Source organism: Neomonachus schauinslandi, chromosome 6, assembly GCF_002201575.2.
Source record: "Neomonachus schauinslandi chromosome 6, ASM220157v2, whole genome shotgun sequence".
NCBI lineage: Eukaryota > Metazoa > Chordata > Mammalia > Carnivora > Phocidae > Neomonachus > Neomonachus schauinslandi.
In genome coordinates, this window is record NC_058408.1 from 124681521 (window position 1) to 124708223 (window position 26703).

Consider the following 26703-nt stretch of genomic DNA (forward strand, 5'->3'; position numbering starts at 1 on the left):
TCAAGACACATGATGTCTGTGGGATCCCCTCCAATGAAATACACTTTAGTACTTCTGTTTTTGAAAAGTAGGCATTTTTGAAAAATCCTGGCATGTCTAAATGTTAAAGTCCTATTCACTCACAATTGGAAAGAAAGAAAATCCATCATGAATTGTGGGTTAGATAATAATGAAGTCATCAGAAGAGAAAAGGAATGAGAGAATTCCTGGGAACACTTGGTGATCAGGGCCATGGTATATACCTGGGCTGAAAAGAAAACAGCCTGTACCATGAGAGCCCAGCTTCTTCACTGAGAAAGTATTCTGGATCAGGTTAGAATTTAGGGATCTGGAAATAGTTTCTCTCTTACTATCTATTTCCTTTGAAATGTGTGTGGTGAAATCTTAACAATGAGTGCTTCTGAGTGTATAAGGGTGTTTCTTTGCTATGTAGTGCACCTTACTCTCTTTACTGTGGATACACTAATACTTCATAGTATTATTTTGAAGATTGAAAGAACTCAATATGAAGTTGACTGGCACATTTTCTTGTATTTTTCTGATAGTAGATGAAGGTTTATTTAACCATTTGTTAAATTTTTTCCCTTTGTTAATTTCTATTGACCAACCATGGTGGACGTTGTCAAGCAGTTATGTGAGTTGTCTCATCACATTTCTTGTTCTCCACTCTTCTTCATCCTGCTTTATTGCTGTTTTTTATTGCTGCTGGAAGAAAAATTTATAGTTGGTCTTTTGATTAAATAGTAAACATCTTCTAGAAGGCAGTCCTGGATTTGTTGTCTCATTTTCTAGCCTACATTCAAGTTATTTTTAAAAATCTTATTTACGTGTATACATTTATGTTGAACAAATGAGTTTTTAGGGGTCCTCCTTGTGTATACTTTTCAGTGTAAATTCTGGGCTCTAAGAATAGAGAGTAGTGTTTTATGAATACTTAATAGCTGGCAGGCACTTTTCTAATAATCTTTTAATTTAGCCAAGATAAGGCTACTTGTTAAAAGGACTTGGGATGTAGAGATAAAGGGTTTTGGGAATATGAAGAAAGAGGATATATGGATAAAATTCATGGGCTCATGAGTTATTTTGGAATTTACTTTCCTTAGTTGCTTACCTGATTACATTTGTTATTTTATGGCAGGTTTTACTTTCTTTTAACTTGAGGGTTTCTGTAGGATGAATTAGTAGGCCCTCTACCTAGTCTTTAAAAGTCTTTTGGTTCAGTACATTGTAATTAGTCTTTGGTAATTGAATTATTCTCTCTTCTTGCAGATTGAGGTGGTACCATGCAGCAAGCAGCAGAGAGATGCAGAGTTCGAGCCAGAAGGCCTGACATGGCACTTTATATACCTAAAGCTCGAAGGGGTGTAGTGCTGCTCAAGTCAGGTGATGAGGAAAAAAGCTGTGGTCCACCTAGCTCCGTGGTAAAAGAAGAAAAAAAAGAAGATTGTTTCTTGCAAAAGGCGATCTTTAGAGACAAATCTGAGACTCAGAGACTAAGCATTAATCCTGATAAAAAGGAGCACAGTCGTAGAGAAGGAAAGAAATTTTCAACAAAATTAAGAAAAGGCATGTGCCTTCAAGAAAGAAAGAAAGATAGGGTTTGTGTTAAGAGGGGAACTACAGAATCCAAAGAAACATTATCCCAAGGACATCAGCAAAGCATCCCAAGTCCTGGGATACCTAGTGTACCTTTACAAAGACATTTTAAACCAGAGGAGGTGGAGTGTTTGGAGGTTGAAACCACAGATGTGACGGGACCTGGGAAGTTGCTTCTATCTCAGTCTTGTTCAGAAATGAGTGAGGCCCGGGTTCTAAACAAACCATTCCAAAATGTGGAATTCTGTGACGTCAGTAGGCATGAATTAAGTGGCAAAACATTTGAAGGCGGAGGTTTAGAAAGCAGAATTGAAACTGATGCCAAGGTTGTGGAGATACTATCCCAGTTTCCTGGAGTTTTTAATTCTGTGTTGAAACCTGAGAGTATGATTGTACCTGTAAAACTGAATTCTGATTCTGGAATTGTACAACAAAGCATGCAGACATCGTGTGGAATGTTGACTCCCAGCAGTGGAGGCATCGCTGCTATTTCTATTCCTGGAAGTCTGGATGGTGTCACTGACCAAACTTGTGTACACTTTGGAGCTGAGAATGTTGGTGATGTAGCCAACAGTACAGATTTCATCTTGGGTCAGAGAGCTACAGATTCCATTCCTGAGACTGTGGATCACATTTTTCATAAAATGACTATAGTCAGCGAATTAGAGAGCGTAAATGGCATTTTTGATCCGACAATGATTAGAGAGTGTGAGGAGAATGACAGCACTGCTGATGACTTATGTATAAAGTATGAACCTTCTGATACAGCTCTCCTTGCTCATGAAACAGATACAGATAATGAGTTGAAGAGTGTAGGTGACATTACCAGTAAGGCATGTAAGATGGACATTACAGATGTCCTGTGTGATCAGATAACTATGGGCAGCCCTTGTGTAGTTGCAGTTAGGACAGCTGATGAGGCCTGTAGTAACACAGGTAGTTTTTCAAAATATTTAGAAATGAGTGCAGATACAGCCCCTCTTCATGTAAGTAGAAGTGGGAATGACATGGAAAATTTCAGCAATCTGACTGCTTGCTCAGATATTTATGCTGAGAGTATTTCATCTAGTTTCACAGAGTCAACAGGAAAGTTGATAGAGAGCTTGTCAGATTGTGCTTCCTCCTTACCTATAAAGAAGATTGCTGGTAGTACTTGTAACACTTTTTTGGACTCTGAACTCAGTCTGTTAAATGGGACAAAAGTACTTTCAGATAGTGCCTTGGGCAATGATCTAGATTGTACTGGTGATATAACAGAGGCATTGCATGAACTGAAAACTGCTGAAGAGTTCAGAACAAAAGAGGAAGATGCCTCAGAGAATGTAGAGTTTGGTGTATCCTTTCCTGATATAGAGTCTGTATCTATGCAAACATCCATGGAACCGAAAGCAACAGAAATGTCTCGTGTGGAGGGAAGTGCTGCTACCGAGGAGAGCTGGGAGTCTTTGTTTAATGATGATGGTGACTGCCTGGATCCACGTCTTCTACAAGAGGTCTGTTTAGTAGAAGTTGCTCAATGTTTACATAATTTATAGATTTATAGAGCCTGGTATTTTGGGGGTAATTTTGATAGATATTTGTGTACACCCAAACCTTCACTCATATCACATCCAGTCTAAGGGTTCCTGCAATAAACAAGATTGTAGATTGAGAAAAGAATGCCTGGTAGATCTTTACAAAGTAAAACATACCAAATTGAGCTGTATTTATAATAGCCAGGTCCTGAGAGATCTTACTGAATAGATTAAGGATGAATTTAATGGATTCTGGTTATCTGTTGAGGAAATACAGAGGGAAACTTCTTCAAAAGGGATTTTCTGCATTGACAAGATTTATTTTACACAAGCCTATTTGAGGGAGGAGAATAACTTCTTCTTATTCATATTTATTGTGTTTTTCCAGGAAATGTTGGAATGTTGTTAGACACTGGAGGGAAGGAAATAGAGAAGGGAAGGATAAAATAAGGGAAGGTGTGATTGTTTCTTACGTAGTTTATCCTGAGTTAAAGAATAAATGATTGAGTATATATAGAAAATATGAGTGAATAATGACATGCTGGTTAAGAGTTCATAAATACAAAATGTTGGGTTTGAAGGCATTTTAGAAATTATTTAATCTTTTCATTTTCTTAATTCAGACATTCACTCTCTATCCAGTATTTAAATTCCTAACCACAAATAACAATCATTGGTTTTAAATAGTAGAATCACTTCTCCCTTCATTCCTTATAGTGGGTTCACATAACCTTTGTCTGGAAGGGGAAAAAATAATTTCCCTGTGCAGTCCCCAATTTTATAAATGAGGAAATTGAAGCTTAGTGGTCATACGTTTAGGAAAGGCAGAATCAAGATTTCAGTCTAGTTCTCTCAATCCAGTGTTTATGTTCTTTCTACCAGACCATGTCTTTACCTATAAGATAGTTTTATTTGAGTGATTCCAGAGAGCCTTTTAAATATGAAGTGATTCGTGCTTTTGTTTCTGAGAATTAAACCAGAAGTACAGAAAAACGATCACATGGATGTGAGGAGACACGTGAGACTGAGGCCATTGGACAGAACTGACTCTCCAATACCAAGCAGTTCCTTGTCATTCTTAGGTGTCTGCACATGCACCTGCACCACAGTTAGCACTTCTTATGGTCAAGTCGGAAACACTATGTCCTAAACATTCCTTAGAAGGAAATACAGAGCAGAAGGTTATCTGTGAATGGGCATCCATGAACCCCTTGAAATTGCATGCAAAATTTTGTATGTATGTGCAGTTTTTCATCAGATTCTCAAAGACATTGCTTCCCAAAGTGTCGTCCCTGGACCAGCAGCATGAGTGTCATCTGGGAACTTAACTAGAAATGCAAACTCTTCAGCAAGCTCAGCAGTCTGTATATTTATGTGTTTTCCAGGTGACTCTGATGCACATAAAGTGAGAACCATTGTGTGGTAACTAGAGATGGCTGTCCAACCATAACTAGAAAGAAAAACACTGTTTAGCAGAGGTTTCAGGCCCAAATTAGGTTAAGAAATATAGTAATGTGGGAAGTTAGGTGAATATAGAGAAGTTAAGGATCCCAGAATTGGAAGAAGGTCTCAGTGTTGGCAAAGGGATTACCTGAGGGGTAGAGAGCATGGTTATGCATAGGAGAGAAGGAATAGCTTCCTGAGAAAAAAGGCATGGCACACAGAGCCTTTTACGCGATGGTACCCAGTAAATATTTATTGAATGGATGTAGGTGATAGAGCAGAGTTGGAGCTCTGTGCTTTTTTAGGGTGGACTCCAGCAGCTTTCAAAATTTCATTGCTGCTGGAACTTGGATTCTCTATGGTGGTCGGTTAGGAATATGGCTTCTCTAATGGGGGAGGAGGGTTCATGCGTGCAACTCTGTTTTTCAGGTCTTAACGCCTTTTAGAATAGGTGCAAAAGAATGTAGGCAATCACTCAGTGTTTTGAGGAGCATAGTAATGTAGCCAAAGAGGACACTTGCATGACCTAAAGCTAGGAATGGCTAGAAAATGGAGTATGTAATGTTTTAAGCTGAAGACAGCCAGTGCCTGGATGTTGTGTTTGGATATCACATACTGGGTTGGTGCTTGCCAGGGGGTGGGGTCTGTGTTGAGGTATAAGGGGTGATGAGAGCAAGAAGGAAGGAAATGGATTGAGAATGCAAGTAGTGGATCCAACTCCAAAGTATGGTCTCCTGTGCTTTGAGTTTTAGGAGATGTAATAAGATGTCACAAATCCAGTAACATTAATAGCCCCCTGGTGACTATTACTCTTAATTTATTATTTATATTGCTCCAAACATACTTTATTAAAGGCTAAACCGAATGTCTGCCTATCTTGAAAACTTTCCAGCCAGTGATTTTTGGCTCTTTTCCCACCGGGTCTTTTTCTTTGTTGACAGTGGCTACACGTGGAGGTATGTTTAATACTTCTAGTAGGCAGGGACGTATGCTGTAGAGCAGGGTGTGACAGTCATTGGCATGTGAAGCAGTTTCCTGCACATTTGAACTTTTAATACTGCCTGAGTGGGTAGAGAGCATAGATAGGTCATTACTCAATTCCTGGAACTGCAGTTCTTGATGAGTTTCTAAAGATCACACTTAATCTCCTAAAGCCATGGTTTGGGATGCCCAGAAATTTAAGTTGGTAATTGATAAAGAAAAAGATGTTGGCCTGACTTCTTCTAACCCTCTGAGATCTTGGTACAGGAACACAGGAATTATTGTTGTCTAGATAAAACTTCCATAGCCCCTGCTGCCTCCTGTAGTGATCTGCAAATCTCTTGATTGGTAGGAGGGTTAGTAAGATACCAGCAATGTAACACTGATGTTGAAAGACTGTGGCATCTGGTCCCTTCACTGGCCATTTGACACTGGTCATTTGACACTGGTAATTTCTGGCCTTGATTTAGGTAGGAGTCTCCTTTTGTTACAGAAGACTACTAACAATGTTACAACTATGGAAAAGAGAAAAGGAACATGAGCCATCCCATACTGTCTTCCTTTGTGTGTACTGACTCAACATTTATGTACTCTCTTCCTGTATAGACCTTTGCAAAAATGCTGTGGTTAAGTAGGAAACCCAAAAGCGAAAGGAAAACTTCAAAATCCAATCACTAAAAGCAAATTATATGAAGTATGAAGGGAGGAAAGTCCTTCATATCCCATCCCCTAGGGACTTCATTAATAGTTGGTACTTCACTTTGCAGTTAAATGGAAAGATTGAGTACTTAGAGTTTGATAAACTATAAATTTGTAAATAGCTAGATATATATGGTTATTATCACTTCCATTTGAAAGGCACCGTGTTACATGCCAGCTTTTTTCTCAGCTTAGTTATCTAAAGTTCCTTTTATTTGGAGAGACAGGATGTAACCGTGTAATTAGATAGTAACAGTCTGTAATTCAAGGAACAGTCTGAAGGATAATTAATATAAAACCACCATATAAGAGATGTCCTAAATTTGATTGTCTGATGGGTGATCTAGACAGTGGCGTCAACAAAGGATGAGGTCCCTGAGGGCTAAACTGGTTGACACTGTTTCATGTTATTGAGGCCGTAGAATTAAACAAGATTTGAAGCCCCACTTCAGAGATTGTTGTATGTTCCCAATTTCTACTTTCTTTTTCTATTTCTTAAAGTTGATAGATTTTCGTTTTTTGAGTAGTTTTAGGTTTACAGAAAAAAAACCTGAAAAGTTCGGGGTTCCCATATAACTCCTTCACTGTTTTATTACTATTTTAATTTTTATTTTCACAGTACCTTTTATTATTGGTTGCAACTCATTTTAATAGACTTAATATTTTTATTAAAATATCTGAATTAATATGTTATTGACTGCCTAAATGAGGATTCCAGATGCCGTATATTTGAATGCAGTCACTTGGGACATCCAGTGAAGAATCTGATTGAATTATGTACTCTGTTTGTTGTTCAGTCCACTAGTGGATGATGACTAGATGTCTGGTTCATACAGAAAGAGGGAATGTTAAGGGGATACCATTGCTCATAGTTTGCTCATTTCTAAGCCAGACATCTCCTAAAATGAAAAATCTCCCATCTGAGCTCCATTAGGTTTGTTGCATAATATTATTTTCCTCTCAATCTGCATTCACACCAAAAGCATATTAATTTCTGATGCTTTTTCAGAACTAAAGAGAGGTAAACATTTCTAAGCCTCTATTATCGGTACAAGGAGGCATTCTTGTCTGAAGCTTCAGAGATTCCTGGTGTGCCTTACTCTGTCCCTGGCGGTGCTTTTGCTTTAGAGAGCTCCATGAGATGCGGTATGTGGGGTATAGTGGGGGCAGATGGGGTAGGAGTAGTGATATAACTCATAACATTTATTCAGTAGCAGGGAGGGGAAAATGGTAGGGTTGGCAAAGAGAACCAGAGTGTACACTCTACCCCAGTCAGGAGAAAAACATACTAAGAGCTGTATCCCAAAATTAAAAAGTCATTTGTGTTAAAAAGTTTGGTTAAAGATAGAAACATACCTTTAGGAGAATTAAACTCATCTACACTTTGATTTGAATTAATGTAATCATTTGTATCAGAAATTTCTTGTAGGGCACGTTGGATACTCTGTTGCTGGGCTTTGGGGAGGGAGTGTTAGAAAGGAAAAGAGGGACCCAGCTATAGGCCTGACTCCTGAAGTGGGTAGCCAACAGTCAAAATATATTTAAATTCAGACTGTTTTGTGTTATGAATTTGGGGTTGGGGTGTGAGGAGGTATAAATTTGCAATAAAGCCTTTGGGACATTAGGGACAGAGGGAAATTAATGCTAGTCAGCAACTTGTACAGATCTTTTGTGTGAATTGACCAAAAACTGAGATTGTTGAGGAAAAGCCAAGAGGATACCCAGACATACTGGATCCTAGGCTTAATGCACGAAGACTATGTTTCTGATCCTTCAGATGATGGGTCGTGCTATTATATTGCCTGCCCAGGACAAGACTGACTCATTTCTTTTTTTTAAAATTTTATTTATTTGACGGAGAGAGACACAGCGAGAGAGGGAACACAAGCAGGGGGGAGTGGGAGAGGGAGAAGCAGGCTTCCCGCGGAGCAGGGAACCCAGTCCGGGCTCAATCCCAGGACCCTGGGATCATGACCAAAGGCAGACACTTAACGACTGAGCCACCCAGGTGCCCCAAGACTGACTCATTTCTTAAAGCAGTGGGTCTGAGTCTGCAGTTTGAAGGTCAGAAGTACATACGTGTTGCCTGATGGGGACAGATAGGCAAGGGCTAATACTCTATAAAGTAATAAACAAAGAAAAAAATTTTATTTCGGAGAACTGGCATAGATATGATGTAGGATCTTAGGTAGCTGAAAGGAGCATAATCAGGGACTAGAGAAACTAAGCAAGAAGTGGAATGGCAGTAAATGCTAAGTTTATCTGTTTTGCAGTGTTTCTTAGGTCTTGTGGGCAGCCATTGTCACTGATTATCATAGCAGTACCTGAGTCAAACTATCAGGGGTAGTTTGGAAGATTCAAACCTATAGCAGTCTCCTATTCTTGGGTGGTCTGGTCTTAGTCTTTCTACTTCATTATTGGCATCTCTCCATCTAGTCTTTCCAATCATGCTGGGAAGAGGAGGAAATAGAGATGTTCTCCCTGCCTTCTTAGTGCTTCTCTTGACTATAAATTAAATCTGGTGGATCTTTTTAGCATCTTGTCAAGGATGCCAACATCAGTCTGCCATGTTAACGTACTGCCTGAACAGGAGTCAGGTCCATGTTGGTTCAGGATGTTCACTTGGTTTTTGCCCATATATTCATGTGTCATACATTACTATCCATGGGAGAGAACTCTAGCTCTCAAATTTATCCTCTGGCACTGGGGTCAGTAAATGATCATCTGAACCAGTTGTTGGGCACCATACGTGTCTCCTTGTTATAGCTTTTTTCTTATTTCCATTTGCCCTTTTCCTTTTCTGCTTCCTTGATCATTCTCCCCCTCCCCCCCCCCTTTAATTATGCCTAATCCAAAGCTATGGCCATGGTTTTCTCCAACTGAGGATAATCAGAGGTATTGAGATACTGCTTATACCTATTCTAGAGAAACCTATAGATGGCACCTTACAGGGCATTCTATCCATTCTTGTTACAAATTTTATGAAGCCAAAGTTTGCCTTTCCGGCTTTGGTTTCCTGGTAAGGTCAGTGGGGGCGTAGCCTAGATATAGTAGATAATTTTATTTGTGGGTAGGGAATTCCACTGGGGACATTATCTCCTCTTATACTTACTATATAGAATGTTAGAGTTTAAAAGTCAAGTTTTCCTTCTGTTGAAAAGGACGTAAGTCCAGAATAGTACAAAAGAGGGCTAGAAGCTATCATTTATGTTGCATAGCATACAAATATTTATGCTGTAATACTTTATTGGTATTACCTTTTTAGGGAACTCCTTTTGGATTTTTTTTTAATTTGGGTCATGAGAAATTTGAAAAAATTTGAAATACTTTTTTTTTTTTTTTTAATAGTGTTATTTCCCTGTCTGCCAAAGATGAGACGTTAAATGGGTAAAACATTTTAATTCTAGCTTTTGGTTTATTCACAGTACCATAGACCGACGTGAAAAATTCTTGGCTGTTACCCTCAACTTTCTGTGATACTGGCATACCTTAGATAGAATTAAATCCAGATAGTTCAAAAACCTTTTTTTTGTTGTTGTTTTTTATAGCTTTAACCTGTTCAACCAAATCTTTTAATTTATCAAGGTTTATAGGAAATAATGACATTTTAAATTGATTTTCTTCAACAGAAAGTGAGTTAATAAGCAGTTATGTAGCCACAAGATATAAGGGGAAGAGAAAAATAGAAACAAAGAACTTGAATAAACTAACCTATGTAATTGAGAATTGATTGTATGGGTTAATTCTGTAAGTAATGTTATCATGTTATACCACCAACTTGTGGTCAAGTCTTTGTTGTCTTTGTCCCTGTAACTTGATGCCCCCATGTTTAAATTTACAGACACACCTATAGTTTAAAGTGGTTTATTATGTTTAATACAACTTTATTACATATTGAAATTCAAGTTCTTTTTGTAATGGATGCTGAACATACATTAAATGTTGGGTGGGTGGTTAGGCAGTCAGGATGAGGTTGGAGGAAGAGACAGGTCCAGCTCTAATATAAGGTGTTGTGTAATGAGTATTTCAAAAGTAGTGCACGTGAGGTAAATGCTGTAGAAGGGTAGAGGGAGATCAGATTATACGTGCTTTGGGGTACTTAGGGGAGGAATCATAGAAGAGGTGGTGTTTGAGTATGTCCTTGGAGAATGGTGTGATATATTTTAAGATGTGCAAACTGACAGATGTTAGCACTTGCAAAATAATAAGACCAAAGCAATAGGCAGGAGGAAGTAAGATGTGTTTAGGCATAGTGAATATTACTCTTTGGTTGGAATTGCAGCATATTTTAAGGGATGACACGAGATAAAGCTAGAAAGGTATATTAGTATACTGTTGCTGCCGTAATAAATTACCACAAACTAGTGTCTTAAAACAACACAAATTTATTATCTTATAGTTCTGGAGGTCAGAAGTCTAAAATGGGTCTTACTGGGCTAATTAAGTAAGGTGTTGGCAGGGCTGTATTCCTTTCTAGAGGCTCTTGGGGAGAACCTATTCTCTTGCCTTTTCAGCTTCTAGAGGCTGCCCACATTCTTTGGCTCATGGCCCCTTCCATTTCAAAGCCAGCAATGGTCAGTTGAGTCTTTCTAATATCATCACTCTGACTCACTTGTCTCTTTTCCTCTGAGTTCTTCTGCTTTTAAGGACCCTTGTGATTGTAACGGAGTCCACCCAGATAATCCAGGATAATCTGCTGAATTTAAAGTCAGCTGATTAGCAACCTTAATTCCATCCGCTACCTCAGTTCTCCTTTGCCATGTACCATAAAGGAATTAGGACATGGATATCTTTGAGAGGCTCTTATTCTGCCTACCACAGGTAGGTTGGAGCCAAATTATGGGAGCTTTAAGTACAGCCACTGAAGATTTTTGATCAAAGGAATGACATGGTCACAGCAGTGTTTTGGAAAGTTTAGTTTATGCTCTGTATGCTATCTAGAATATACAACTAGAAAGAAATCAGCAACCTTGTATTATCTTTTAAGTTTTGCCATTGATCTTCCCTCCCTCCCTCCTTCCTTTTCTCTTTTTGCCCTTCCCTTCCATCTTCCTAGAATAGCTTATATCCATAAATCCTTAACCAGAGAAAATTAGTTGTCCTGAACATTAATACAGCACTGTTTCTGATTGTGTTCACTGAAAGACCTTTTCATCATGTTATGGAAGGAATACTAGACTAGCAATCAGGAGACCTGAGTTATGATTCAAACTCTGTCAGTAACTTGATTTGTAATCTTAAGGATATCCTTTAGTCTCTCGGTGATGCAATCCTCCATCTTTGTAATCAGGATAATAATAGCAGCCATCTGACATGCTCATCTGACAAAAATATAAATATGACTTTATTCCAAAATAATGTAGCATATTTTTGTTTTTTGTCTGTAGAGAGTAACTGGCTGGTAACTTCATAACTTTTTGTTTTTCTTTTTGTATCTTGAAGAACCAAGGATCAAACAAAAAACAACAAAAAATAAAAAACTCAATGATCCATGCCTAATTGACCTAATTTGGCCACCTTTTTTTCTCTACAAAAAGGGATCAAGGCAATTAAGTCATAGCAAGTCAGGTACTGTTTTACAGACTTGTTTTCAAGACCAGACTACCAGGCTATAAGAGTCTTAAAACTAACCTCACTTTGGGGAAGATAATTTAGCTGAATGGTTTTGTGGAAGCTGGTTATGCCTATGAAGGAAAACTCAGATTTCACTTAAGCGTTATAAATAAACAAGACAGACTATTGGTAAAAAAAAAAAAAAAATCCTAAAATGTTTGTGATTCATAACTCAACATTATTTGCTCTGAGTTATTTGCAAACTTTCCCTTGGTCTAATAGATCAGAATGAATCAAATTCAAAACCTCTCCCCTCTGTTGCTCTATCAAACATTTCTTAGTCATCAGAAAGAAAAATACATATATAGGTCTTACAATAGGAAAGTTTCACATTGACAGTATAACAGATACTGCTTCAGTATATGTGACTCTTAGAGTAAATGTTTCAATTGTCTATAATAGAAATATGATGCAAGCTACAAATAGGAACCATGTATATAATTAAAAATTTTCTAGTTGCCACATTAAGAAAAATAAAAAGAAACAGGTGTAATGTATAATATATCCAGAATATCATTTCAACATGTGTAATCAATATAAGAAATTATTAATGATTTTTTTGTATTGTCTTTGAAATCTGATGTGTATTTTATGCATAAAACACATCTCAATTTAGATTAGCCATAGTTTTCAAGTACTCAGTAGCCACATGTGGCTGGCGACTACTATGTTGGACGGTGCGGGTCTGCCGCAGGTGTATCTATATAATTGGTGCGTGAAATCTTAGAACCTCTCCTTAAAGCTGTGTGTATTGCCTTATCTAATCCCACTGTGACAGTGGCTCCACCTGCTCACTTCCCTTCACAGTCTTGCTCTGATCCTCGCTTCATTCCCTATTGTTCTCTTTTAGACATTTCCTTCTTCAGAGTCACAAACTCCCCTCTCCTTTACTGTCAAGGCTCCCTGTCATGTTTGACTGAGATTGTCAGGAGAGAAAGTGCCATTAACAGTATGGCCTCCTACCTACCACCATACCTCCACAAAAAATGTGTTACTAGTAGATACGTAAACTAATCTCACCAAAATCCGTACTGTGGGGAAATGAAATGAAATTCTTCCTCCTTGGAAAAGTTAGGAATCCCTGATAAACAGTGGTGTCTGATAGGAAAAACTAGTCAGGAGTATCTAATTTGCAGGCTTTAGATCTATTGTTATGAAATGTAGAATAAGAATTGTGTGTTTTGCTATTATTAATACTTTGCATTTAACCAGTCCCAGAAGCCAAAACACTGAATAGTTTCCTTAGAAATGGGATGTAAGTATGTAAGTTCAGTTTTGCTGAGTAGGTTAGAGCAAAGGACCATGATCAAATGTTCCTGGCAGACCATTCTGCCTCTCTTTATTTTATTTTTTTTAAGATTTTATTTATTTGTTTGACAGAGAGAGCACAAGCAGGGGGAGCTACAGGCAGAGGGAGAGGGAGAAGCAGGCTTCCCGCTGAGCAGGGTGCCTGACACAGGGCTCCATCCCAGGACCCTGGGATCATGACCGGAGCCGAAGGCAGATGCTTAACCAACTGAGCCACCCAGACGCCCCTTTCCTTCCTCTTATGTAATCAGTTCTTAGGGTTTATAATTCCAAGGCATTTTGTAGTCATGCATTGTTTATGTCTCACAATGCATTATTTAGCCCCAATTTATAAATGCACAGACATGCAGTGATTTGTTTCGGTTTTTGCAAAGTAACTCAAAAAGTCAATGCCGGAAATCCAAAAATGAAATTAAGGAAACAGTTCCATTTACAATTGTATTTAAAAACTATTTAGGAATAAATTTAACAAAAGAAGTATGAAACTTGTGCTCCAGAAACTACAAAACATTGTTGGAAGAAACTAAAGATCTAAATAAATGGAAAGATATCCCATGTTCATCTTTTCTTTTTACTGTTGAGATACTTCTCAGTTGATTTACATATTCAGCAAATCCCAGCTGCCCTTTTCTTTTTTTCTTTTTTTGGCAGAAATTGACAGGCTGATCCTCAAATTTATATGGAAATCCAAGGGAGCAGAATAGCCAAAATGATTTTGAAAAAGCAGGACAGAATAGGAAGACATAAAACTTTCTGATTTCAAAACCTATTATAAAACTACAGTAATCAAGACAGTGTGGCACTGACATAAGGATGGACTTGGAATGACTGCAGACCTTCCTTGTCTCGGGGACAGTTATTTTAAACTGACAGACCAGCCCACTTTAGGTTTTTAAGAATTTAAGTTTAGCTGATTTCTTCTTGCCGGCTTTTGTGGTGCCCACTTCTTTGACCATGATCTGCCAAGGGCAAAACAGTTTCTGTGTTCTGTTTCTCTTTGGAGGGACTTGTCACTCTTGGGATTTCAGTTTTTTTGTTGTCTCCCATACTCAGCCATCTGGTGAATTCAAGAAAAGTTACTATTTTATGGATCACCTAATCTTTTCTCATTGTTACGGTGGGAGGAGTAATTCTCTTCCTGCTTTTTCTGCATCCTAAGCAGAGTGGAAATAACATGGCGCTTGGCCTGTAATAGATTCAGCACTCAGTTAAAATTTAAGTTGGTTGAATTCACTGAATACTTAGGTGTTATATAAGTATAATACTTAGTGTGCTGAGCACTTACAAATCATTTACTCCACACACCTATCTGTGAAGTATAGGTGCTATTATTATTCCTTTTTTTAAAAAAATGTAAACTAAAGCTCAATGGAGAAAAGGAACTAGAGGTACAACAATAAATGAACATTTTTATTGATTTTACCTATATCACCTTCCCTCTCTTCTTCCTCCCAAATAAAATTCTTGAATCCATTTTTTGCTTTTGCAAAGAAAGGAGCTGTATCCTTGGCATTACAAATTCTCATTTCCTCATTTGATGGGCAGTAAGGCACAATAGAAATGAGGGAAAAGCTTGAAGAGCCCTAGTTGGACTTTTAGTATATGTGCTGCCGAAGCGAGCACCCTAGTTGGACTTTTGATTAACAAGGAGAAGACACTCTTAGGTCTGAAGGCTTTGGGTGATCAGTACTAGCAGCTAGGCTTTAAAACAGGTGAATGACAAAAGGACTATGTTGACTTTGCTGCCACTTCCCATTTTTCCCCCTTCCCTTCTGCTTCCAGAAGTCTGAAATAGCCTTCAGCTTTCTCAAAGAATAGTAGAATTTTAAGTATTTTCCATTACTGTTATTTTTTAAACTAATCTGCTATGTGGGAATTCCTATAGGTAGCTGTCATGCTAGAGACCTTAAATATAATTACTTCTACCACTCACATTTGTCTTAACAAATTCCTTTGTAAGCTACATATAAGAAAAGGTAGACTAACAAAGTGTTTTCATTTTAAAAATTTTTGTTTTTGTTTACTTCCAGAAAAGAAACTATGAAATGAGCCTGATAATAAGCTCAAATAAAACAAATGTTACTAATTCATCTCTTCAGCTATTTTCTGAAATTCATTTTCCAAGATGTACCATTTGTAACTCACCACATTAATCATTCTACATTTTCTCACACACTGGTTGATAGATGCAAGTTAAGTTTCATGCATTGCCTATTTTTGTTGGCATTTCAACACTTTTTTTTTTTTTTTTAAGATTTTATTTATTCATTTGACAGAGAGATAGAGAGCACAAGTAGGCAGAGAGGCAGGGAGAGGGAGAGGGAGAAGCAGACTCTCCACTGAGCAGGGAGCCCGACGCGGGGCTTGATCCCAGGACCCTGGGATCATGACCTGAGCCGAAGGCAGCCGCTTAACCGACTGAGCCACCCAGGCGCCCCAGAATTTCAACACCTTTTTAGGTATTCCACATGTTAATATAAACTGGATGATAGACCTCTGGTCATTATTGTATTCATGAACAGCATTAATACAGAGACAGTGCTAAAGGTTAAGGAATTGGAATATGGAGACAAGGAGGATTATTTACATATGGTAGGATATTTTATAATGCTCTGGCTTGATGTAACAGTCACTTATATGCTTCTTCTTCTCTAGTTATCAGGGAATATGAAGAATAGAGAAAGCATCCAGGAACCTAGATTTGATTATTACAACCATGAAGTTTCTGATATTGACCTCAGTGATTGTGAATTTCCACATGTCATTGAAATTTATGACTTCCCCCAAGACTTTCGTACTGAAGACCTCCTGCGGGTTTTCTGCAGTTATCAGTAAGTATTTGCAAATAGCTGGGCATGTTTGGGAAGGCGGGATGAAGTTTTCTTAAAATGTCTTCTGAAAAATCATCTCTTGTTTGCATATTCCCTGTTGTTTACTTTACTTAGCATCAGTTTTGTTTATTGTCTTTTCCAAGTCCTTTAGAAATCTTCTGTATCAAGCCTGTCTTCTAAGTTCTTTAAAAATGCTAAATAGTCTTTCTAGACCCCACTTTGGGCATTTAAGAAGAATATCTTCAGTTATAACTTCTGGATGTCTTCGTGATGCATTTAGTCCGTTTAATAGTTATTATAATTATTGATATATTTGGATGTATGTCTGCCATCTTTTTTTGTGTTTTCTTGTTTCATCTTTTTCTCTTCTTTCTTGCCTTCTTTTGGATTGATGAGGTATTTTTTTCTCATTCTATTTTGTTTGGAAATGATACTCTGTTTCTATTCTTTGGTGGTTACTTTAGAAATTACAAATTGCATGCTTAACTTACCAGTGCCTAAGTTAGTAGTTTTACACTCTTTCCAAACACTATAAGGGCTTTTAAACTCCATTTCCCAATTTCATTCCCTCCCTTTCCACCACCCCCAACTAATATGCTATTGAGACTATTTTCTTTTTAACATTTTTTCTTTTTAAACTCCATTTGATGTTACTATTTTATAGAGTCAGCATTCAGATTGATCCACTTTCTGTGTTCTTCATTTATACCTCTTGCATCTCATTTTTTCCATCTGAAATCATTTTCTTTTTGCATGGAACATACTCTTTTACCGTTTAATTTAGTGACAGTCTGCTGTTAACAAACTCAGTTGGGTTTTTTATTGTTTTTTTAATGGCATTATTTCAACTTCATTTTTGAAAGACATGTTTGCCAGGTATAGAATTCTAGGTTGGCAGTCATTTTTCTCTCAGAAAATGCAGATTTATTCTACTGCCTCCTGGCTTTCTCTGTGGAGAATAAGAAGCCAGCTGAAAGTTCACAACTGTTGCTTCTGAATGTAATCTGTCTTTTCTCTTTGGATACTCTTAGGGGTTTCTCTTTGTCTTGTATTGTGCATTTCAGTATGGTGTGGCTTTGTGTTTTTTTAAATCTATTCTTCTTGAGATTATTTGAGCTTCTTAAATCAGTAAGGATTTTTCATTGGTTTTGGAGAACACATAGTTATCTCTTCAGGTAGTGCCTTTCTACCAGTCTTTCTCTTTTATCTTCTCTAAGATGCCAAGAAAATATATATTAGACCTTCTCACTTAATCTTCATGTTACCTCTCTTTTATATTTTCCGTGTTTGTCTCTGTTACATTCTGAATAGTTTCCTTGGCTCTTATTTCCAGTTCACTAATTTTTTCTTCAGCTGTGTTTAATTTGCTGTTAAGTCTGTCCATTGAATGTTTAAATTTCATTTTATATTTTTCATTTTTCTAAGTTCTCTGTTTCTCTTTAAAATCTGTACGGTCATTTTTTCGTTTCTTGTTTTTGTCTAAAATATTTTCAAGATTTAAAAAATGTCTTAAATGTATTAAACATAGACCTTCTGTGGTCTGGGTCTGGTGATTCCTTTACCTGAAGTCTTTTTAGTTCTGCTTCTGCAAATTCTCACACATAGTGCCTTGCTTTTTTGGAGGTTTAGTTATTTTTTTTTTTACTGTGAGCCAACTATTTTCCTTGGAATTTTATTTATGGGAATTGAAGTCTACATTAGAAGAGGATTTTTCCTGAGAGGATACATGTTTTCTTCTGCCAAGCACCAAGGGCCTGAAGAGTTCAGCAGCACTGTAAATTAAATTATTGATTTGTGGTTATTCTGACCACTGAGATAGAAATAGTCAAGTGGAGAACGATAAAAAAAATGATTGTTGTGTGTCAGCTAGTTTATTTTAACAGCACATATAAATGTCTAGTCACTTGCCAGTCTTTGATGTGGTGCCAAGGCGTTTTTTATTTCTTTTAAGTTACTTGTCTATTGATAGAAGAGTTCTTGTATGTTATCCTCATAATATATCAACTAAAGTGGAGAACTTTAATGTATCTTTAGAGGCATCTGAGTGCTTACTCCTTATAGGTTAAAATGTTTTCTCTGTCTTTTTATAGCTGTTTTGCCCAAACATAATTGATAGTCATTTTTGGATTTTTTAGTGACTTCATCATTCTCTACTCTTCCAAAGCATTCAGTTAAGTTTTTATGGATACAACATCATTTCTTTTTCACACTCATATTTCATTGTTTTAATTTTATTAAATTATGTAGTGAAAATATAAACTAAAACTGATGTAAGTGGGTTTGAAAACAATTGCATTAACTCTTCATACATAGTTCATACATATATAGGACAAGGTAAAAGAATCAGAAGTATACCTCTGTATCTTTAGCTTATAAGAAGAAAATAAGCTTCAGGAATAAAGAAACAATAAAAAATAAGCTTCAGAAAGAAAGTTATTAGGGAAAAGATCTTCAGGATCTGGAAGAAGTCAATACCAAGAAGGATTATACTTTAACATTCTAATCCTGATACTAAAAATGAACTAGGTCTTTTGTCTGATATTACACATTTAAATTTAAAATTCCATGCATGTAGATCTTGAATTTGTAAGATTCTATGTCAGTTAGGGTTTAACCCCCCACTTTTTCTTACAGAACCAGATAGGAAATATTTTAGGCCGCTCTGTCATCATTGCACAAAAGCAGCCACAGACAATATGTGAACACATGAGCGTGGCTGTATTCAGTGAAATTTGATGTACAAAAACAAGGGGCGCCTGGGCGGCTCAGCTGGTTAAGCATCTGCCTTTGGCTCAGGTCATCTCGGAGTCCTGGGATCGAGCCCCACATCGGGCTCCCTGCTCAGCGGGGAGCCTGCTTCTCCCTCTCCTTCTGCCCACCCCCGCCCCTGCTCATTCTCTCTCTCTCAAATAAATTCTTAGAAGAAAAAAGAGCACCCTGTTTTTCTATAAAGTTCTAGAACAGGCAAAATTAGTTAGCAGCCATGTACCTCGCTTAAATTTGGATGCGGGGGAGGGTATCAGTTCTATAGCTAAAAGAAATAAGCGGGTGACTGGATCCTGGAGGACAGTTAATCTTTCCATAGACCTTCTGCTAAATGTATTGGCTTGGTCAGTCAGTCTAATATCAGGGCCTGTTCCATATAGAGTGCCTAATAGATTTTAAAAAGCAGTCAATGAGCTTAAATCTCAAATTAGTACTACCTTAGATTGTTATTAGTAATGATGATTTTTAAAACCAAGGTTAGTTTTGTTGATGTCTAGAATTTCCTAAAGGCTAGTTAATTCTTATGAATTATTAATTTCCCTTTGCTTTGTTTCTTCCTAATCTTACCTGCAAGACCATTTTTCTATCAAACCCAAAAACATTCCCAAAAGAGGAGAAGCATTTTGAAGGATTATGACATTCCAAAGTGTAAAAGGCTCTCCAGATCCCATCTAAGGTCTTTTTCTAAGCTTTTTGTAAACTCTTATTATACAGGCTCTTCTGCTGTTGAACGTTTTCAGTCTCTAACCCCTGTGGTTATTTTATTTATTTATTTATTTATTTATTTTTAATTTTTTAATTTTTATTTTTTAAAGATTTTATTTATTTGACAGAGAGAGGGAACACAAGCAGAGGGAGAGGGAGAAGCAGGCCTCCCGCGAAGCAGGGAGCCCGATGTGGGGCTCGATCCCAGGACCCTGGGATCATCACCTGAGCCAAAGGCAGACGCTTAACGACTGAGCCACCCAGGCACCCCAACCTGTGGTCATTTTATGCCATGGTCAAACTTACCCTTACATTCAGGAAATTCTCTAACCTTCAAAGCCTCCTTCGTTCCTTTTTTCCTCAAAGGAATTTTTTTTCTTGACTGAAGGAAGATATTTTAGCTGTTGTCTCTTTTTCTTTCTTTATTAGTGCTTTATAAAAATAAAATCAAGGTCACGGTGCAAAAGCCTATAATAACGTCTGAGAGTCAGGTACCCGAGTCAACTTTATATTTTAGTCACCGTGTTTATCAATATTAATAATCTTTCTGATGAATATTGCTATTAGTCATAAAAAATAATGAGCACCATTCATTTATGAAATGCCTGTAAGTGCTCAACACTGTGCTCTTTGCCTTGTCACAGATGATCTCATTTCCATTTTCACAATAACTCTGTTTGGAAGGTGCATGCCCATTTCTACAGATGAGCAGACCTAGCTTCAAGAGAAGTTAAATCTGCCCAAGATCTCAAGGTGTCAGAACCCCGAGTCCTTTTGTATCTGACCCTCAGCCCCATGCCCTTTCTATAGAACTGTGTTGAATCTATGAGCAGTTTTTAAGTTCCTTGCTGAAAAAATGTCATCATTTTGATAGTTATTGTGCTCATTCTCTCTCTCTCAAATAAATGAATTCTTTTCAAAAAAATATATAATAGCTCTGCTCCAAAATAAAGGTGTTTTAATGGTCATTCTTTTGATTCTCTCTAATCCTGTCTGATGTTTCTCTGATCCTGATATCTTTTATCCTGAATTTTTCTGACTTTGCCACAATTCTTTCCTGTTTTCCCTTTCTTACTTCCTTTCTACAGCTAGGAATAATAGGTCAGCCTCTCTGATTATAGTTGTCTTTTTTCTCAATTACTTGATTTTTTTGTTTTTTGGGGGGTTTCTTTTTTGTTTGTTTCTTGCTTTAAATGACCTGTCTCCCTCTCTTTCTCTCTGTCCATGAGCCTACGTTTGCATTAAATCCAGGTGATCTTCTCTGCCTACCTCCTCTTCCAATATTTTTCTGCCCCTCCTCTGCTTCCTCCTTTCATTTCTTCTTGTTCTGTGCCCATAAGAGCATCTCTTGTAAATAGTGCGATAAATACTTCACCTCCCCAAGGGACACGTGAGGATTAATTAGTTGATGTCTATAAAATGGCTGGGAACGTAAAATACTCCCAGGTATTTCTTTATGGTGGTATTATTGCTTTTAGAATTCAGTGGCTTCTTCTGTCCTCCAAGCTGTTTTTTGTGTCATTATCCCCATTCCACCTGTGCACTCGTTGAGTGTTTATCTCATCATGAAATGCTTTATGAGACTCTATTTGAAAGAGGTTTCATAAAAGTAAATTTTATTTTAAGCAATAAAATTGTGTTGTTTTTGTTGCAGAAAGAAAGGATTTGATATTAAATGGGTGGATGACACACACGCCCTAGGAGTATTCTCCAGTCCAATTACAGGTATTCACTCAGTGGATTGCTGTGGTCTTTCCTTATTGTCTATTTTCTCTTGCTACTTGTTCTTATTTCTCTTGTATTCTAGCCAACTGGCATTTTATTCAGCCAGTGTAGTAAGTGGCAGCTACAGATTTTTGAGGCGTAGTACTTTGTACCCATGTGCTCTCCCTCTCCCTTTTTCACCTTAATCCAGTCGTAATTTGGAGAGAGAGCCAACTCCTTCCAGGGTTACATGCTGTATAACTGTCAGTTATGATTGTACATAAACAGATTATAGGTAGAAATTTAAGAAGCCAGTGTGACTAAATCTTAAAAATTTTGTGATTTTTTTTTCCACCCAGACAAATGAATTTGAAGTAGCTCTTGAACCTTTCCAGTGAGAAATTATAATACCTACTTTCTGAATATATGTTTGGGCCTTTTCACTTATATCATTAGCCTCATGATAGATGTGATACAGAGGCATTCAGAGAAATTAGAGATGTTGGTTCCTCTCTGAACCACCTAGAATAGGGGTCTGCAAACTGTAAAGGGCCAGGTAGTAAATATTTTGGGGTGTAAGGTCTCTGTCACTACTTAATTCTGCTGTTGTAACAAGAAAGCATCCCTAAACTACTATTCAAACGAATAGAAATGGCTCTGTTTCAGTAAAATGTTAACAAGAACAGGTGGATGGCTGGATTTGGTCACAAAACTATAGTTTGCTGATCCCTCATATAAAATAATCACTTGCCAAGCTGTTTATGGATTTTCTAGAGCTGACCATCTCTTTTGTTTGCCATGAAAAAAAAAGGCATAACATCTAGACATCTAGGAAATACTGAGAGCTAGCCTTAAATTTTCCTTTGTGTCAGTCTTTTTCATATCTTCTGCTTTCTTATATTTATTCCTCTTCACAGCTCGTGATGCTCTGGGTAGTAAACAGACTGTGGTGAAAACCCGGCCCTTGTCACAGGCCACAAGAGCAGCCAAGGCCAAAGCCAGAGCGTATGCCGGTGAGCCAGTCATCTCAGGGGCTTTTTCTTTTTGGTAGCTGTGTTACTGTTTTTTCTAGCACTTGTACCTCATCTAGAGTTTTAAAGGCATATCACTTTTATTTTTAATGTTAAAGGAAGTATGTTTTTAAGGAAAAGACAAAAGGCTATGTTGGAAATACAGCATCTGAGCAGCCACTTGGAGAGAGTGGGAGATACGGCCAAGCAATGCAGCAACCATTTTCTGATGACATCCTTCTCTGGTTTACCTCAGTGTTGAACTGTTTGCAAGGGTCACTGTAGAAATTGTGTTAATACAGATAAGGAAGCCAGGGTTGTTTGTGTTTTGCCATGTTAGTTTCCTCTGATCATCATCTATTGGCCTGTGTTAATTACTGCTGAGGCAGCCCTTGTTAGTCTATTTTATATGTTAATTACAGAGTTAAATCATTTGGTGCTAGATTTCTCTTCCTTACTTGCTTCTGCTCCCCCCCACCCCTTTTTTCCCTTTCAGAGTTCCTGCAGCCAGCCAAGGAGCGTCCTGAGACTTCGGCAGCCCTAGCCAGAAGGTTAGTCATCAGTGCCCTTGGGGTTCGAAGTAAACAGAGCAAAACTGAAAGGGAAGCAGAGCTCAAGAAACTGCAGGAAGCCCGAGGTGAGTTGAAGTGATGGTGTTCCTCTCTAGTTCTCTAGACTCACTGTAAGGCATATGTTTAAAAAAAAAAAAAAAATGAATGAAGCCCACTCCATTTCCTAGAAGCCTCTCAAGTTTATTAAAATTGTTTTCATGCCTTATGTTTAGGGGGAAAACATTTCAGGATTTGTCCTCCTGTTCCACACACCAAGGCATCCTAATCCATGCTCTGTTTTCCAAGAGATAGGTTCGGGCTTTTCAGCTCATCATCCATGGCTTTTTCTATAGTTCTTGCTCTAAAGTCTGAGCAAAATTTTCCTCTGAAGACATAGGAGTCTCCCAGGCAGAAAACATTTGCTGTGGTTTTACGGGGCCATGATTGCCATGATATTATCTAATGGTTTAAGATTGCAAGTAGAAGACAGATTAAGGAAAAGCCAGCAACTGACATGGATGATAGTAACTGTAGGAGGTATTTTTTTCTCTAAAGACAGTCTTGAGTGGCTCCATTAGAGTACATCTAGATTAACCTATCTTCTGATTATTTTGCAGTACCTACGAGTTCTTAGAAAATATTTCCACTGATCCACAGCAGGGGTTTTTTCCCCCTGTAGTTTGGAATTGAGGTTAAAATCTCTCTCTTCCCTCCTTCTAGGCTGTTGACTTATATGTAAAGGTCAGGGACTCTGGCTTTACACTTAAGTACTTTTTATCAACCTTCCAGGCTTTAGTCTCATTGCCTGAGCCCACGATCTCTGGAATCTGCGAAGGCAGTTTATTCTGAAAATTCCACTTACCAAAAAGTAACTTCATTTTTCCATTAAACGAATTGAAGTTTCAAACTCCTTGTTTATTGCCGGTCTAACAAGGCCATTAATACTTCCTGTCCACTCTGCTGTGGTGATAGCAGGCAGCTTGCGGACTCTCAGCTGCACTGGCCAGATAACCAGTGACAAAGTGTGTCATGGCAGGTGCTAGAGTTTCAGTGTGGAACCCAGCTAATTTTTGAAACCTTAAGATTATAATGAGGCAGTTTTGATTTTTCCAATGCATGTTCACTCAAAGGCCCTTTACAGATTATATAGAAACTGTTTTTTTATAGATGGCAATAATAGAACTAGAGTAAAGGTGAATGTGTAATACCCTTAACCCTTTAGTAGTTGGTTATCTCTGAAGAAAGTGCTTTCTCTCAGATAACCACAATTATCTCAGAAGATCAGTAGAGGGAGAAGATCCGACTCTTTGTGCAGTGTCTCATGCTTTCCTACCCTGTGCGTGTCACATTAACTGGAATGCTCCGTGTACTGTGGTAGGCATTTTGCACAGGTACGTTTTGAGTATTGCCCTCTGTTTTTCTGTAAGCACATTAGCATACAGCTTCATTTGAAGTATTTGTTTTAAATGCCCACTTACCCAGCGGACATTTCAGTGATGTAATTAAAAATGGCTCAGTGAGTACTCTGTTATTTACTTTTTAGAAGAAAGCCTTTAGGGGCGCCTGGGTGCCTCAGATGGTTGGGCGTCTGCCTTCGGCTCAGGTCCTCATCCCCGGGTCCTGGGATCGAGCCCCACATTGGGCTCCTGGCGCGGCGGGAAGCCTGCTTCTCCTTCTCCCTCTGCCTCTCCCCCTGCTCATGCTCTCTCTCTCTCTCTCTCTCTGTATCTCTGTGTCTCAAATGAATAAATAAAATCTTTAAAAAAAATAAATAAAAGGGGGTGCCTGGGTGGCTCAGTTGTTAAGCGTCTGCCTTCGGCTCAGGTCATGATCCCAGGGTCCTGGGATCGAGCCCCGCATCGGGCTCCCTGCTCCGCGGGAAGCCTGCTTCTCCCTCTCCCACTCCCCCTGCTTGTGTTCCCTCTCTTGCTGTGTCTCTCTCTGTCAAATAAATAAATAAAATTTAAAATAAATAAATAAATAAATAAATAAATAAATAAAAGAAAGCCTTTAGTTGTGAATGGAGACTCACTTTGGTGCTGAGGCTGTACAGATTATAGAAGATTCTTCCTTTATTATGCTTCATAGCTCTCCCATTCTTCATATCTGAGAAAATGCATGTGGAAAATTTCTGATATATCTCTTTCTGACTTCTTTTTGCTTTAGGCAGATATTCTTGTATCTGCCTGCAAGAGTTTTTTCTTTAAAAAAAAAAAAATTTTTTTTTTTCCTGTGGAAATTAAAAGTACCATTTAGGTATTAAACAGGGCAGATATTTTTGTTCCACATCTTCTTCCACTGTGGGGGTGGGGGAGAGGGATCATTAGAGCATAGTGGATAACATTAGGTTGTGGCATCAGACTGCCTACGTCTATCTCCAGGCTCTACCATTTACTGTCTTGGTGGCCTTGGGCAGATTACTTATTCTCTGGAGGCCTCTGTTTCCTCATCCATAAAATGGAAATGAAGTGAGATAATCCACAAAAGATGCTTAGTCATCTTCAGAACCCATCAGAATGTGTGCTCTCCTGTTTCTATAGGCCTGTAATAAGTATATGATGAATGTTAGCTGCTGCTGTTTTTAGTAATAGTGGAAATATTATTATATGGTGAGTCTAACACAGATTCCAGTGGATGGAATCTTTTTCAGTCCTTTTTTTATTTTAAATTTCCTGTGATATTCTATCAACAACATTTGGCATTTCACTAGGCACTTCTCTTCTAACATTGTGCTCTTATTTGGGAGAATTAGAGAGATGGAAAATTTTTGTTCCTTTACTTAAGACTTATAATCAAGTGAGGATATCTGCCTTCAATAAGGAAGAAAATATGATTTTAAGCAGTTGTTTCTCTTCTCACTTCAGTTCTGAAGAATTTTTTAAATTCCAGTATAGTTAACATACAATGTTAAGTTAGTTTCAGGTGTATGATATAGTGATTTAGCAATTCTGTACATTACTCAGGCCTCATCAAGATGAGTGTACTCTTAAATCCCCATCACCTATTTCACCCATCCCCCCACCCAGTGCCCCTCTGGTAACCGTCAGTTTGTTCTCTATAGTTAAGAGTCTGTTTTTTTGGTTTGTCTCCTTCTTTTCCTTTGTTTTTTAAATTCCACGTATGAATGAAAAATCATATGGTTTCTTTTGCTTAGCATTACACTCTCTAGCTCCATCCATGTTGTTGTAAATGGCAAGATTTCATTCTTTTTTATGGCTCGATAATACTCCATTGTATATATACACACCACCTCTTCTTTATCCATTCATCTCTTGATGGATGCTTGGGCTGCTTCCATAATTTGGCTATTGTAAATAGTGCTGCAGTAAACATAGGGGTGCATGTATCCTTTCAAATTAGTTTTTTTTTTTTTAAGATTTTATTTATTTATTTGACAGAGAGAGACACAGTGAGAGAGGGAATACAAGCAGAGGGAGTGGGAGAGGGAGAAGCAGGCTTCCCGCGGAGCAGGGAGCCGGATGTGGGGCTCGATCCCAGGACCCTGGGATCATGACCTGAGCCGAAGGCAGATGCTTAACCGACTGAGCCACCCAGGCGCCCCTCAAATTAGTGTTTTTTTTATTCTTTGGATAAGTACCCAGTTGTGTGATTACTGGATCGTATGGTAGTTCTATTTTTAATGTTTTGAGGAACCTCCATACTGTCTTTCACAGTGGCTGTACCAGTTTGCCTTCCCACCAACAGTGCACAAGAGTTCCTATTTCTCCACATCCTCACCAACACTTGTTGTTTCTTATGTTTTAGATTTTAGCCACTCTGGCAGGTGTGAGATGATATCTTATTGGGGTTTTGATTTGCATTTCCCTGAGGATGAGTGATGTTGAGCCTCTTTTCATGTGTCTTTGGCCATCTGTATGTTGTCTTTGGAGAAATACCTGTTCAAGTCTTTTACCCATTTTTAATTGGATTGGTTTTAGTTCTGAAGATTTGAAGATTAAAAGCATGACGGGGTTTTTGTGAT

The 26703-nt window shown here is 38.0% G+C and overlaps 1 protein-coding gene across 2 annotated transcripts in view; it reads left to right on the plus strand.

Moving 5' to 3' along the window:
• The window catches only part of R3HCC1L (R3H domain and coiled-coil containing 1 like), an 83064-nt gene that overhangs the window by 49779 nt on the left and 6582 nt on the right, over positions 1-26703 (plus strand). Inside the window, exons 1-6 of one of the 2 annotated variants that reach the window (XM_044916575.1) lie at positions 1564-3089; positions 15810-15985; positions 21111-21181; positions 22078-22173; positions 22667-22807; positions 22955-23152. In XM_044916575.1, the coding sequence (XP_044772510.1) occupies positions 1569-3089; positions 15810-15985; positions 21111-21181; positions 22078-22173; positions 22667-22807; positions 22955-23007 (2058 nt within the window). In that variant the 5' untranslated portion in view covers positions 1564-1568 and the 3' untranslated portion in view covers positions 23008-23152. Of the gene's footprint in view, positions 1-1269; positions 3090-15809; positions 15986-21110; positions 21182-22077; positions 22174-22666; positions 22808-22954; positions 23153-26703 lie in introns of those variants that run through there. The other variant, XM_021699621.1, reaches the window with a different exon arrangement.